This window comes from Agelaius tricolor, unplaced genomic scaffold (genome assembly GCF_023055355.1).
Source record: "Agelaius tricolor isolate 1412-34295 unplaced genomic scaffold, bAgeTri1.0.p SCAF_4, whole genome shotgun sequence".
Taxonomy (NCBI): Eukaryota; Metazoa; Chordata; class Aves; order Passeriformes; family Icteridae; genus Agelaius; species Agelaius tricolor.
In genome coordinates, this window is record NW_027269264.1 from 12,004,125 (window position 1) to 12,018,030 (window position 13,906).

Consider the following 13,906-nt stretch of genomic DNA (forward strand, 5'->3'; position numbering starts at 1 on the left):
GGGCAGAATGGAGCAGAGCAGTGGTGTCACTGCTGGGGATGCTGCTGTGGCTGTGGGCAGAGGGGGAGGGAGCCGGGCTTCTCCAGGGGCTCAGGCGCAGGTGAGTGTCCAGCGGGAAGGCAAGTTCTGCCACAGGAACCAAGGCCAACATGAGGGAGTGAAAACTTGTGCAGTTGGGACCTGCCTGAGCCACTGTGGAGGCCTGTGGGCCTGCTAGGGCACTTCCCGGGGCTGTGGCCTGGAAGAATGTCCCCTAGACTTTACCCTCTCCCATGGTCTCCTGTTTATCGTTTCAATATACATTTGATACCGTGATTATTGAAAATCATTTACTTTGCTATGTTTGGTGGTAACTGACGGTATATTTGACTACCATTTAAATTTAAATTTTAGTTGCACAATATTTGATAGACTTCCTTTCCCAGTTTTCCTGTTCCACCCCTGCTTCCTTGAACCCATTGTCCCTGGGAAGGACAGGCCGGGAGATGGAACCTGCTGAAGAGCAAGCATAGGCGAGCCACCAGCCATCTGCCATCTCCCCTCCTCTTCTGACCCCTTGCCAGGATGGCCCTGGCAGGCATCCTGGATTCTACCCTATCCCACTTTCTGACTGCCCTCAACCCTGCCCCTGCTTTCCTCTTGTATTAGCAGACTCCCATTTTTGCTGCAATACATATTTCATAGGTCAGAGCTATAATAGAAGTTGAGAATAAAACAGCTGGAGGACCGACTCTGTTGCCCCCACAGGAGTCCTGTGCCCTGCATCACCGGAAGGTTCCCCCATTCTAGTCCCCCATGAAACCTTTTCTTTTGACTTGTGTGTTTGCTGAAGGCCACTCGGGAAAGGTGTCACCCCAAGTCTTTTGGCTTTGATTTTCTGTTCTCTTTTGTTTTGTGGGTAAGTGAGGGGGAATGAAGTGGCGGGAGCCGTCTGGGAGTCAGGGCCTGAGAAGTGACGGCAAATGAAAATTGTATTTACTTATTGTTTGCTTATGTCTGCAATATCAACCCACCTGTTTATTTTAATTCCCAAGTTTTGTTAAAATCTACTAAGTATTGTGTTGGTTTTAGCTATAAGAAGATATTATTTTTACTATGATTGTTATACCTTTCATTTTAAATAAAACAAAAAAGGGGGAGTGTGGGGGTTTGTCCTGGAGGGCACGGGCCAGAAACGACCACACAGCCACACCTCAGACAACAGTGACCAACACCAAGGCTCAGGAGAAGAGATGCCACAACGGATGACAGCCAGAAAACTTATGGTGAGCTGATCATGAAGTGGAGAGGACTCTGGGGCCAACTGGGAGTGGCCATGCAGATCAACAGCCTGTCTGAACCCGTCTCAGAGCAGAGGGAAAACACGTGATGGCTTTGGGATGGGCACCCAAGCTGCCAACACTATCCCCCAATGCACCATCCAGCACCAAGAGAAGACTTGCTTAATTTTTTCAGTATTTTATCCAATTACTCTTTTTTTTCTTTTTCTTTAGGCTAGTTTCAACTTCTGGACATAGTCCTCTCATTCCTTTGAGATTTCTACCTCTGCCTTTCTTTGCACCTTCCCCTCCCTGATTGTCAGCTGAGCTATTTACAGATGGCTTTTCTCACCCACCTGGTACCTGATGTGCGTGCCAGCACCAAAATAATTCTCCTTATTTTGCCCCTAACTGCCTTCTCTTTGGGCCACTGTCACAGCTGGCAAAGCTTCAGTCTTTCACATGTGTTTTTTGGCCAGTAAGTGGGTAAGGGCTGGCAAAGCAACTTCCTAAGGCCTCCAGGGCAATGCACTGCAAGCCAGACCTGTTCTCTTTCAGGCAAGGCTTCTCTGAAAGGACTTCAGAATTCCCACCATGGAACTGAGGCACTGTTGACAGAGCACTAGACTGTGAAAGGCTTTGAAAGGGGATAGGAAGCTCAGCTTGCAAATGAGACCAAGCGGAGGTAGGGTCAAGAGATGTGGTGGCCACACATCCCGAGGTAAAGAGCCTTTGGCTTTCCTGGGGCCTTCCCCCACATGGGGCTGCCACTCACCTGGCCATTTAGGAGCTGGGTTAGGGGCTCCAGACACAGGTGTGGAGCCTTGCCTCTGGTGTGCCAGGGATCAGCGGCCACAGCTGGGCTGGGATGCAGGCCTGGGGGTGTGGGGCGTGCAGAGTAGGGCATGGCCTCAGCAGAGCAAGGCTTGATCTGCCCCTTTCCCCACCTACAAGCGCCTGAAAGGGCTTGAGCCAGCAATGTCCTCCAGTGTCTCACAACAAGGTTTGCAGCTACCTGTGCTTCTTGGCTGTCAAGACTCCAGAGATTTGTGGCTGGATATTAAGAAGCTTGCACATTTGCTTCCCTCCCAAAGAGGCATCCTGAGTGTGGTTTTTTCTTTCTAAGGCCTTCCCTCCTTTCTATGTCCTCATCTTGAGATAGTCCTGGGAAAGCCTCTCCTCTCTCCCCTTCTCCACCACAATGGAGGGGGACAATGGAAAAACCAATCTATGAGAAGCTGAGAATGTTAGAGTTATAATGTAGTGAGGGGAAAAAGAAAAAAAAAGCAGTAGACGACAATAGGAAGAAAATTGTGCGAAAGAGGTAATGGCTTAAGCAAGAAAGGTGCAGTGTCACACGGGGCCCCTGGAGCAAAGACAGGATGGCCAGGGCTTCCAGCATGGTTCTGATGGTAGATGGGTGCTGCTGGTGCTGCCGGGAGCAGCTCTGGCCCTGCAGTGGCAGTTTGCTGCTCCCTCTCTGCGGCACTGCTGGTGGCAGTGGCGATGGTGATGGGTGTCTGTCTCTCCCTGCGGAGCTCTGTTTGGCACTGCCGCTGCCATCAGTCTGCCACGCCGGGCGTGTGCGTGGCAATGGGATCTGCCGCTTTGCTGCCTCTTCCTACCAGCCTGCTGGGCTGCACTTGGCTTGGCTGCACTCCCTTTGGGCTTGGCTGCACTCGCTTGGTATCAGTGTCAGCACTCTGGCTTGCCTTGTTCTGCTGGAGAAGAAAAACAGTCGCACATGCCCCCCTGGCCCTGATGGTTTCAGCTGTGTTTCAGAGCTGTCACTTCAGTGCCACCCATCTCAGCCCTGTGTTCTAAAAATTACTGAGGAAGGACAAAAGTGGGGGGAAAAAATGGTGGTGGTGCTTTGGTGCCAAGGCCTCTCTGCTAGAGTGAGTCAGAGAGAAGGATCCTCCTTGCATTTCCTGTCATGGCGTTTCCCTGCTGAAATCCCAGCCACGGCAGTGATGTAAAATGTTTTGAATAAACAGTGCTGAAAGACACATGGCCTTGTCTCTGTACCTAGGAGGAAACTCTCAATGTCATTGAAGTCGTGCTTCTCCTTGTTTGCTCTTGGAATCTCTGCTGGTCAGAGTGACCCTGAGATGCGTTAGAAAGTCTCTTTCCTCAGCCCGGCAGTTGAAGAAGGAGTGGGAACTCTTCTGTTCTTGGTCTCAAGGTTGTTTATTGTTTCTTATCTATGATATTCTTTCTCCGACCCGCCAAGGTCTGTCTAGCAGGTTGGGTTGAGACACTCTTCCCACCTCAGAGGCAGTGTTGTCTTTTTATACCCAAAACTATGTGTACACTATTTACAATAACTTCCCAATACCTATCACCTATGTGAGACAGTGCGCTTCTCCTCTAAACCAATCTAAAAGTGCCAACATCACTCAGAAGATGGAGGCTAGGAAGAAGGAGGAAGAAGGACAAGGCACATCCAAATTCCTCCATCTTGAGACCCCCAAGCGGTCATTTTCAAAACCTCAAAAATCTATTTTTCACCTGGTGACAAACTACCTATTATTCTACTTAAACTCTTTTGACTTGTAATTCTTCATATCAAGATTGGTGACTGTTTTTTCCAAGGGCTAAATCAAAGGCACAGGCATCTTGGGCTCTGTGCCAAAGTCTCTGAGCCCCCGGGCAGCGGCTTGAGCCCTCCAGGGCAGGCAGAGGAATTTCCTGGGTTCTGATAGTTTGCTGCTTTCTGGAACTAAGGGAGGTCCCGCTGGAAGAAGCCTTCTGGTTTTTGCTCAGAAGCAATAGTGGCCAAAGAGCACTAATGTGGTTCCTCACATCCTGCTCCCTTCTCAGTGCTCAGCTTCTCAGTGTGGGCTAGAGGGGCTTAGTGTGTTTTTACTCTTAGATGCCTTGAGCAACAGGTGATGGACTAGGAGGGCTTTTTGTGTGGCTTTGTAGCAGAGGAGAACGCTGCAGGCTTTTTTTGGCATTATCTGTGGAGAAGGTGTGGTTCTGTGCATGAACTCACAAAGCAGCCCAGGGCACTGCTATTGTGATGTCAGCGGCCGCATGGCAGCGTTGTCAGGCAGAGTTGCTGTGCCGAGGCCGGCAAGGGCTCAGTGTGCAGAGCAGCTCTGCGGCACGCTCACTGCAGGGGAGCCTGCTGATCGACGAGGTCTCTGCCAGCAGGACTCTGAGTTTTTTTCTTTTCTCCCTACAGGCTTTGTCCCTTGCAGATTGAGCAGCACTGCTCCAGCCATGGAGGGAGTGTGTGCTGCAGCTTTCACGGCTTTTACCGTGGCTTATTCCGGGTACTTTTTCACCCACCTGGCATGTAAGTAGACGTTTTTCTTCAGTGCAGCATATGGAAACCCAAATGCCACAAAGAGGCCTTCAGCTGGGTAACGCCCGTGCCCACAGCTCCAGCTAAGAAGGGCGTGTCTCTAGCCAGTGGGGCATGGGCAGCATTTGTGATGTAGCCTGCGGGGATTCCGCTCCTGCCGTGCCACGGCCTGTGGCAATGGAGTCTGGAGTCTCCTCAGTTTGCTGGCTCAAGCAAGACAACTTCCAGGATGGGAAGACTGGAAGAGAGAGCTTGGCAGGAGTCCTTGTAAAAGCTGTGCACTGCTCTCCAGGACTGAGGCAAAGTCCCTCAGTTCAAGGCTTCTTGTCTGCATTCCCTCATCCCAGCATGTGCCTGTGGAACTTGACACTTCCTGCGCGCTAAAAGAGCCATTTGTTCTGTGATGAAATCACAGAATGCGCTTGGTAAAGGCCTCTGAGACAGCCATTTCTGAGGAGTTCTTGTATGCTCCCACACACAGGAGCTGTTCCTGTGCTGTGTCATGATAGAACTGCCACCATGGCTCAGAGGGACTTGGGTGAAGCCTCCCTGGGGAAAGGTTTTCAGTAAGCTCATGGCAATTGCTGCATGCAATGTCTTGAGAAGACTGAAATACAGGAAAGAGAGGAGGAAATACAGGAAAGAGCGCCTACAGGAGCTGTAGGGGCTGCTGGGTGAGGTGGGGCAGAAGCAATGACTGTTAGAGAACCACTTGTAGACTTTCTCAGTCTCAAGTTTCTAGGGGTTGAGGGGCCAAAGAGGAGAAAAGGTAGACACCAGGCAGTATGTTGTGCTGCTGTTGTCTTGCTTGCTGTGTGCCACAAGGGATGCTGCTGGAGTGGTGTAGTGAAAGCAGAATGCTCTGTCTTTGGGTTGACTTTGGGGTGGGCATGGCCAGCACAGGCAGTTTTCTTAGAGCATCTGGTTCTTTTTCCCTTGTGTGTTGCAGGTCACATCAGCCGTGCCTGGAGAGAATCCGCTCTTTGGGTGAGTGGCAAAGGAGCCTCTGGCCTTGGTAGTATTTGGCAATTGCGGAGCAAGCTGTGAGCTGGGCCGGTTGCAGTCCGGTGCCAGCCTGGCTGGATGAATGAAAGTACAGCCCAGGCCCTTTGCAGCAACAGCAGCAGCAGGAGGACCCAGGGCTGTTTTCTCCCGTTCCTTTCCAGAACTTTTAAGCAGCTGAAAGTGGTGGCTGCCATGATGGAATTTCTCCTGTACAAGAGAGTGCAGTCCCATCTAGCTGGCCCATTCTACTTGAGTCTGAGCACCTTAGAATCCCATTTCTCTGCAGATGCTTTCTCCTGAGTGCATCTGGGTCTAGAGCTGAATATAAAGGAGGTTACGTGTCCCTGACGCTGCTGTCTGTCTGCAGAGCCCAGAGGGAACCTCGGAGCCTCCAGTGGCTGTGTGTCTTCCTGAAGAAGAGGCCCAAGGGGAGGAAGATGCCCAGCAAAGTGTACCTGCTGCCACTGCAGGGCCTGAGCATGCAGCATCAGTAAGTGGCAGCTCTGGGCAGTCCTGTGGCTGGAGCAAAGCATAGCTGCAAGTTTCTGATCAGACAGCACCTCCCGTGCCTGGCTGAAGATGCTGAGGGCTGGAATCTTTCCTGCCCTTCCCGCAGGCAGTGAGGCCTGGAACTTGGAAGTTCAGGGATCACCTTCCTACTGTTCTGAAAGGGGCTGTGAATTTGTCTTAGCAAGAGACAGGAGGTAGCATTAGGATGTCTTGGCATGCTGCTGGGGTACAAGTGAGGCCCTTGTTGGCCAGTGGCTGTGCAGGCTCCCTGTCCCCAGTGAAGAGAGCAGTGCAAAGGTGCAGTTCAGAAGCTTGCAGGATATGAGGAGACACTGTCCCCAGGAGGGACCTGGCCCTGCGCAGACAGCAGCTGTCAGTAGCTAAAGGAACAGCTGAGATGCAGCGGGGCCTGTAGCTGAATATAGGTGAGGTGGTGAATGCCAGGTTCTTTCCTGTCCCTCATGCTGCTGTGTGTCCCCAGAGCAGAAGGGCAGCGTCAGCACCTGCTCTGGCTGCCTCTGCACGCGAGGAAGAGGCTGAAGAGGAGGAAGGTGCTCATGAACCTGCCCCTGCTGTCAGCCCAGGCCCAGAGCAAACATCATCAGTAAGTGCCTGCTTTGGTTAGCAGTGTGTGTGGTGTCATTTTGTCCGTGGTGTAAAAGCAGCCTTTGGATTTTGGGCCTTGAGCTGGAGAAGCGGGCTGCAAAAGCTGAGAGGTGAAGAGCCCTGGCTGTGGCCAGCAGCATCTTCCCGGGGGCTTGCATTTGAAATGGGATGGCAGGGGCACCTCTGCCAGGCACATTTGTGACCTCACTCATTTCTTTTCCCAGAGCTCCACCTCCTCTGTCCTGGCACCTGCAGGAGCTGCAGCAGAAGGCTCTGAAGGAGCCTCCAGTCCCCAAGCTGGCAAGTGCAGCGGGAGCAGCTCGTGCATCTGGAGCACCAGTAGCTCCTCTGGCAGCAGAGAGCAGCTGGGAGAGAGGACAGAGGACAAGTGCCTGGCCATGCTGAGTACGTCCTTTGTGATCCTTGTCTGCTGGAGCAGTGCCCTGTGTGTGCGTGTGTCGGCATGAGCTGTCCCAGCTCCTGTTCCTCCTCAGCTGAGTGCCAGCTCCTGAGGCCTCCACACAGGACCTGTTGTTGTGCTTTGAGGTGGTGAGGGGTCACCGGGGTGTTGCTCCTGCCTCTGAGAGCAGCTCAGCCTGGCTTGGCTTTGCCTGAGCTTCCCTGGAGGCAAAAGGCAAACCAGAGATTGTTTCTGGCTGAGCAGGAGGCCGTGACCCAGCCAATGAGTAGGCCTCAAGGAGCTCCTGTGGGGCACGGCCAAGGTCATCTTCAGAACTCGGCCTGTCCTAAAGGCTCAGGCACCTCATTCCTAAGGCCCAGCACAGTAGGTTGGAACATGAGCTGCTGCTCCTGAAAGGCAGAAGGCCATTGTTTAGGCAAAATTGTCCTGCTTAAAGCTGCAGATTGTGCTTCTGCTGGAAGCACTCTGCAATATTCTTGCTGTTCTGCAAAGGGCAGCTGTTGAGAACAATTGATTCCAGGAGCCAGGATGCCTTTGATGTTTGCAAGGATTAAAGCTTTGCTTGAAGGTCACAGAGTGTTGATTGCCAGGAACAGCAAGGTTTTGTTATTCCTGCTGCCCTTAACATTTCTAGACAACAACCAGTTCTCTTGGTTACAGCTTTCTGATCCCTGTATCCTCTGACTGTTTCTGCACGTGCTTAGATTTTAGTTTAGACGTCTAGTTTGGTACAGGCCATCTGTGCTGCAGGGCTGCTCGTCTTGCTGCTGTTGTTTCTGAGGTGGTGGTGGTGGTGGTGCGGTGGTGTTGTTGTTTGCCGACTGCCTGAGTTGAAAGGGCCCAGAGTCGCAGAGAGTGGGGCTGCCTTTCTGATCTGCTGCAGGGTGGGATCTCTTTTGAAGTGAGCATCTTTCCTTGGGATTTTTACAGAGATGCTGGTGAGCGAGGGAGATCCTGAGGCTGAATACACAGAGCTGGAAACCATTGGCAAAGGGTGAGTGCAGCCACAGCTCCTTCTTCAAAGGCAGGGCCTGTGCATTTTGCTGGCGTCACATCTCCCCAGAGCGACGTCAGGCAAGCTCCAAAGCTGTTCAGACACTGCGTTAGGATGATGCCTGATGATCTCTCAGTACTGGTCAGCATTTACAGCTGTGGTCCGAAGGCAGGGCGGCAAAGACACCTGGACGCTGGCAATGTCTTTTCTGCGGCAAAGAGCAGCACCTGGCAGATCTCCTGTCCCTCAAGTCTGTTGCACCTGATTGCCGCTCTTCCTAGGAGAAATCATTTTGGCATGTCTCAAAAGAATACAGAATGCGTGGGAATGAAAGGAGGAGAAACTTTGTTGCCTCAGAGGTCAAGTCAGCAGCTGACAGCTGTCAGGGAACAGCTCTGGGTAACATTTCTTTCCAGTATTTTGCTGAAAGCAAGATTCAGTGGTCTGGATGGCCACCACCTAGCCTAGCAGCCAAAAGCAGAAATGAAAGAAGCAGCTCTCTTTTGTAGCTGAGGTGGCAAAAGACAAAGCTTCAGGGCAATGGCCAGTGCCAATGCACTCCAGAGGAAAAGGCATCATCTGGCTGATGGCAGAACCCTGGTGGATCCTGTGGGGTTTAGGCCTTTCCTGCAAAGGATCCACCAAGCTGTTCCCTTTGAAAGCCGGCTCTGCTGACTGGAAATGGGACTGATTTGCAACATTTTCCCTGTGAGAAGGCAAATGTACGAGAAATCTTCAGAAAAGCAGAGTCCTCCAGGTGTCTGGTGCACCGAAGAGAAGCAGCTGACAACAGCTCTGGACTCAGAACGCCGCTGTCCAAGCATCCTGTGTTTTGAGGACTTCTCCATTTGTGTGTGCAGCAATGGAAGCCTTTCCCTGCTCTGGCTGTGGCTGCAGCTGTGGCCGGGCACTAACTTCCTTGCAAGCTGGAGAAGGGATCTGTGTCTGGAGGCTTTCCTGCAATGGCTGTTCCGTGGCCTCAGCCTTCTCAGAAGGCCTCAGTAGTGGTGCTTGAGTTTGGCAGACAGGCTCCAGGGAGAAGTGTGAGAAGGCCCAACTGGCAAGTTCCTGGAAAAATCCCACACATGTACAGATACAGAAAGAGAAAAGGGGGAAAAGACCCAGAGGAGAATCTGTCCTATTCCATTTACTGTTTGCCCCAGGACTTATTTGCCATTGGACTGCAGTGTCTTGCAGTGGCAGGGACTAAAGGACTTCTTCTTTCTCCGCTGCTGTTTTGTTTCTAGGGGTTTCGGCACGGTGTGCATGGCAGTGGAGACTGCCACAGGAGAAGAGGTAAGCGCCAAGCAGCGCCGCAGCTTCTGCAGCTCTCGAGTGCCCTCCCCTCTGCTGTGAGCTGTGGCTGAGCTTTGGGTGGCCAGGAGAGCTTTGCTGCAAAGGCAGATGAAGTGCAGAGCAGTGTCCTCCCTGCCAAATACAGTGGGGACAGATTTTGTCCTTCTCAGCTGCCCCTGGGAATGCAAGGAGGCCAGAGGAGGACACGCTGGCTGGGTCTTAGTGCCCAGGTGGTGTCTCAGAGCATGGCACTGCTCTTTGGGGCTGCAGGGTTCCTGAGTTCTCTTTTCTGGCTGTTAGCAAATAGATGGGAATCGTGCTGATAGTTCTGTAGGCACCTGCAGTGCTGCCCTTGGAACTGTGCTTAGACAGAGTGGTCTGCAAGGAGTCTCTCAAGGGCCTAAGCCCTGCTCATAGCCCGGTGTATATCCCTAGAAGATCATGGCCTGGGTTATTTCTTTTTACAGTCAGGCAGTAATTGCAAAAGTCAGTGGTGTGAAGAAAAGTATTTGAGTGGAGCAAAATGAAAATTCCTGGAGTGAGGAAGTGCTAGGATTGTGGTTGTTGGAGGTGTCCTTAATGATGTTTTCATCATCGTGGCATTTTTTCATCGTGAAGTATGTAGGGTTGTATTTCTTAGGAGGAATAGCCCTCAGGATGTTTTTAGGACAGCATTTTATCTGCCACATCTCTAACTGTTTGCTTTGTTGTTGTGCCATGGAGAATGCCAGTGACCGCTGGAGTAATGATCCAATCCCCTAGAAGTGCCAATGGTTTCCCAGCAGTTTTGCTCCATTTTTACTGGCACAAAATGGCTTCCTGCTTGCAAGAGGTGTGTGAATGAGCATGGGGATGATAAAGTAAGGCCATGGGAGAAGACTGGCCCTGGGCACAGTGAGTGTTGTTAGACCTCTGAGGTGGAGAGCTTAGAGCGTGTTTCTGCCAGGTTTCCAAGGCAGAGGCTATGTGGCTCTGTGTCCTGGGAGGTGCCCGAGCAGGCGGTCTGATGTCCTGTCACAAGGCAGCTTGGCCCAGCCCAGCACTGTCATCCCATAATCACTGTCTCCATGTTGCCCTTGTGGTCCTGTGCCACAGACTTCTTTGGTTCATGGTTTTCCATGTCGTTTTAGGTGGCCATAAAGAAAATTAGTCTCCTGCAAGAGAGCGGCAGCGAACTGTGCCTGAATGAAATCCAGGTCATGCGTGGCAATAAGCACGCCAACCTTGTCAACTATGTAGACAGGTGAGTGGCTCTGCTGTTCTGCTGTGAAAGGTCATTCACATCCTGCAAGCCAGAGGTTCAAGCACTCCTTTGGTGGATGGCAGAGGATGGAGCTGTTCATTCCTGTTTCTGGGCTGATCTACAGTGTCTTGGGAGGAGATTGCATTGGGGCTGCATTACTCTTTCCTGGCATACCGAGTTTGAAGGGCGCTTTCAAAGGCCGGACTTGGCCCTATCTTACTGAGCCAACAGCCTCAAAGTTCCTGTGCTCTCTCCCCATGGTTTTGTTGGCTTTGGGGTTGGATTTTTTCCCCATGGGTCTGAAGTGTTGCCGAAGCACTGCGGATTGTATTTCCCTTGGCCTGTTCGTTGGTGTGGATATACCAAGCAGTGTTTTAGATTGCCCAGAGTTCAAGGCCTGTAGAGCGTAGTGAATGACTGCTCACTTCCTCCTGTCTTCCTCTGAGAGAGACACAGAAACAAGAATCCATCAGGTGGTGTGAGTGCACGCCTTCATCTCCAGGCTGTTGTTTCCTCCTTTCAGCTACCTGCTGGACGAGGAACTCTGGCTCGTGATGGAATTCATGGACGGAGGTTCCTTACACGATGTCATCAGGGAGACTCGCCTGGCAGAAGGAGAGATAGCAGCTGTCTCTCGGGAGGTAAGGGATGGTGCCTGTGCTTCCCATGCCTTGGTCGGGATGGTCCTTCCAAATGGGTGACAAGGAGAGGAGAGATTTCATCTTCTGAGTCTCCTTGCTGCCTTTCTCTTATGACTGGCAGTAGCAAGAGCATCTGAAGTGCCTGCCAGTGTCCCTGCCCTTCTTCTAGTGTGTTTGTGTTTGCTTCTCTAAACACTTGCCTGGAGCCTGTGTGTGCTGCATTCCTTCCCTGGACGGGCAAAGTTGCTGGTGGCACAATGTAAAATAAGTGGCACAGACAAAGATACACACTGGGCTGTCATGGAGCTCAGCCTCCAAGAGAGCCTTGCACCAAAGGGGTGTTTGCAAAAGCATCCACTCTTGTCTGGCTGGAGAGAGCACAGCCACTGCAGCAGTGCTGCTTCAGTCTGTGGTTGCAGGGCAGTGGCCGGAGGAACAATTGTCCTTTCTCTTTCAGAAGCAAACACACCCTCACTTAGAAAGGCACTGCTGTCCTCGTGTTGGAGCAGCAAGTTCTTGCCCTTGCCAGCAGCCTGTCGTGCCATGGCTCAGCATGGCCCAGGAATGTTGCAGTGTTGCAGATGTGCCACTTCCCCGCTTGTGGGATGAAATCCACTTAGGCTGGTGTTTCTTTTTCCTCTCTCAGTGCCTGCAAGGCCTGGATTTCCTTCACTCCAAGCAAGTGATCCACCGGGACGTCAAAAGCCACAACATTCTCCTGCGTCTGGACGGATCCGTCAAGTTGGGTGGGTGTTGTTGGCCAGGCTCAGCCGTGGCAGGCTGCGGTGTGGGGCTGCCTTTGGGTGACTGCCGGTTCCCTGCAGTGGTGCCTGTGGCAGTCCAGGCTGCCCTGATACAAGTGCAGAGCACAGCCCCAAGGTGCAGGGAGGTATTGCTGGGAACAAGGGCTCAGGAGTGCCTTTGGCTTGTGCGTGTGTCCCTTCCCAAGCAAGGCACTTACAGTCTAATAGCTTCAGGGCACTAAAAGCCACTGCCTGAAAGCTGGGGCTTTTGCTAAGTGGCCAATTCCGTATTTCCTCGGCTGCAGGCCAGAGGAATGGCAGCATGGCCCCTTGCTGGCAGCCGGGTTCCACGCTGCCCTCTTGGACATTGGTACAGTGGGGATTTCTTTGCTTTGCTTTCCTCATTCACGCTGGCCTGTTTTTTCTCCTCAGCTGATTTTGGCCTTGCTGCTCAGCTGACCGCTGAGCAGAGCAAACGGAGATCAGCTGTTGGGACCACTTACTGGATGGCGCCAGAAATCTTCACCAGGAAGCTCTATGGCCCCAAAGTGGACATCTGGTCCTTTGGCATTGTGGGGATCGAGATGGTGGAAGGGGCGCCTCCTTACCGGATGAAAACCTCCCGCACGGTGCGCTGCAACTGCTCTCAGATACTGCTGACACCCAAACATAATCTGCTCCCATTCTTCTGCCTGGCAAGCTTGCTAACACCTGGAAATGAGAGGTGCCAGGCTGCATAGTCTCTCGTGCTCCTTGTCCAGATCGTCCCCTTGCCATTGCAGTGCACGAACCGCACAAAAAATGGTGATGCCTTTTGCTTGAGGGAAGCTTTGACAAAAGGGCAAAGCTGGGCTTTTAGTCCCCATCAGCCAGTGAAATCAGGGGTGAAGGCAAGAGCCTTTGCCTATTGGACTGGCTATGGCTGCCTGTGGCTTTGTGTTCTTTCAGTAGGGGTAGGAAAGGTATCTGCCAGGCTCTGGCAGGGAGTAAAGTGCCACGGGAGAGTGGAGCCTGTCCCGTGGGGTGTGTGTGAGCAGTTTGGGGTGCGAAGGAGACAGGTAGAGCGTGGCATTTCCTTCTTCTCTAGGTTCAAGAGCTGATCAGCAGCGGGGGCAGGCCAAAGCTGCAGAAGCCCAGGCAACAGTCGGCGTGGTTGCGAGACTTTCTGCACTGCTGCCTGGAGAGGGACGAGGACAGGCGCTGGTCTGCCCAGGAACTGCTGCAGGTAAAAGGCAAAGCGGCTGCAGGCTGCGCCAGCTGCCCGCTGCCAGGGGCTCCTCATCTGCTCAAGTCCAAGGCGTCTGATGGGGCCCGCTCCTAAGAATCTCCCCTCTGGGGGCTTGCAAAGGAAAACAAAGGAGAATCCTGGCCTAGGATGCCTTGGAAGGAGCCTTTCAAGGTCACCTAGACCAAATCTCCTTAAGCTGAAGACATCTGGAGTCACGGATTTGTGGGATTGGGAGCCATTTTGCCTCATGTAGCAAGGTCCTGGATGTGGAGACAGTGGTGCCCAGAATGCCCTCCTTTTCTTCTTTCTGTATCTTTCTGGTAGCCAGAGAAAGCCTGTTTCAGCCTGTGAGGAAAGTACAAGTTCATGTTTTTCTTTTTCTCTTTGGGCAGCATCCGTTTGTAACATCAGCCAAGCCGACCTCCGAGCTGACGCCTCTGATCATGGCCACGCAGCAGTTTATGGCCAACAGGAGATACTAGCCCTGGAAGAGGCCATTGTTCTTGTTTGCACTTTGTAGTTTGTAGTTTGTAGATTATAGCTCGTAGTTTGTAGTTTCTAGTTTCTAGGTCATAGTTCGTAGTCTCTGTATTCTAATAGGCAAAATAAATACTATAATAAATAAAACCTTCACTGTGCTGGAAGCT

The 13,906-nt window shown here is 52.2% G+C and overlaps 1 protein-coding gene across 1 annotated transcript; it reads left to right on the forward strand.

Annotated features, from left to right (window-relative positions):
• Positions 1–7: 7 nt before the first annotated feature.
• Positions 8–13,741, forward strand: LOC139589429 (serine/threonine-protein kinase PAK 3-like). The gene is made up of 13 exons (XM_071425899.1): positions 8–100; positions 5,522–5,559; positions 5,945–6,067; positions 6,569–6,691; positions 6,918–6,997; positions 8,045–8,108; positions 9,356–9,404; positions 10,535–10,647; positions 11,171–11,288; positions 11,935–12,034; positions 12,464–12,660; positions 13,119–13,256; positions 13,652–13,741. The coding sequence occupies exons 1-13, from the start codon at positions 8–10 to the stop codon at positions 13,739–13,741; spliced, it is 1,326 nt and encodes a 441-aa protein (XP_071282000.1).
• Positions 13,742–13,906: the final 165 nt, after the last annotated feature.

Bases quoted from the DNA above. Each gene is read 5' to 3' on its own strand.
- LOC139589429 (XM_071425899.1), top strand. From the start codon at position 8: ATGGAGCAGAGCAGTGGTGTCACTGCTGGGGATGCTGCTGTGGCTGTG. The intron at 6,998-8,044 runs GTGCAGCGGGAG...GGATTTTTACAG, and splicing joins TCCAGTCCCCAAGCTGGCAA to AGATGCTGGTGAGCGAGGGA. The intron at 10,648-11,170 runs GTGAGTGGCTCT...TCCTCCTTTCAG, and splicing joins CTTGTCAACTATGTAGACAG to CTACCTGCTGGACGAGGAAC.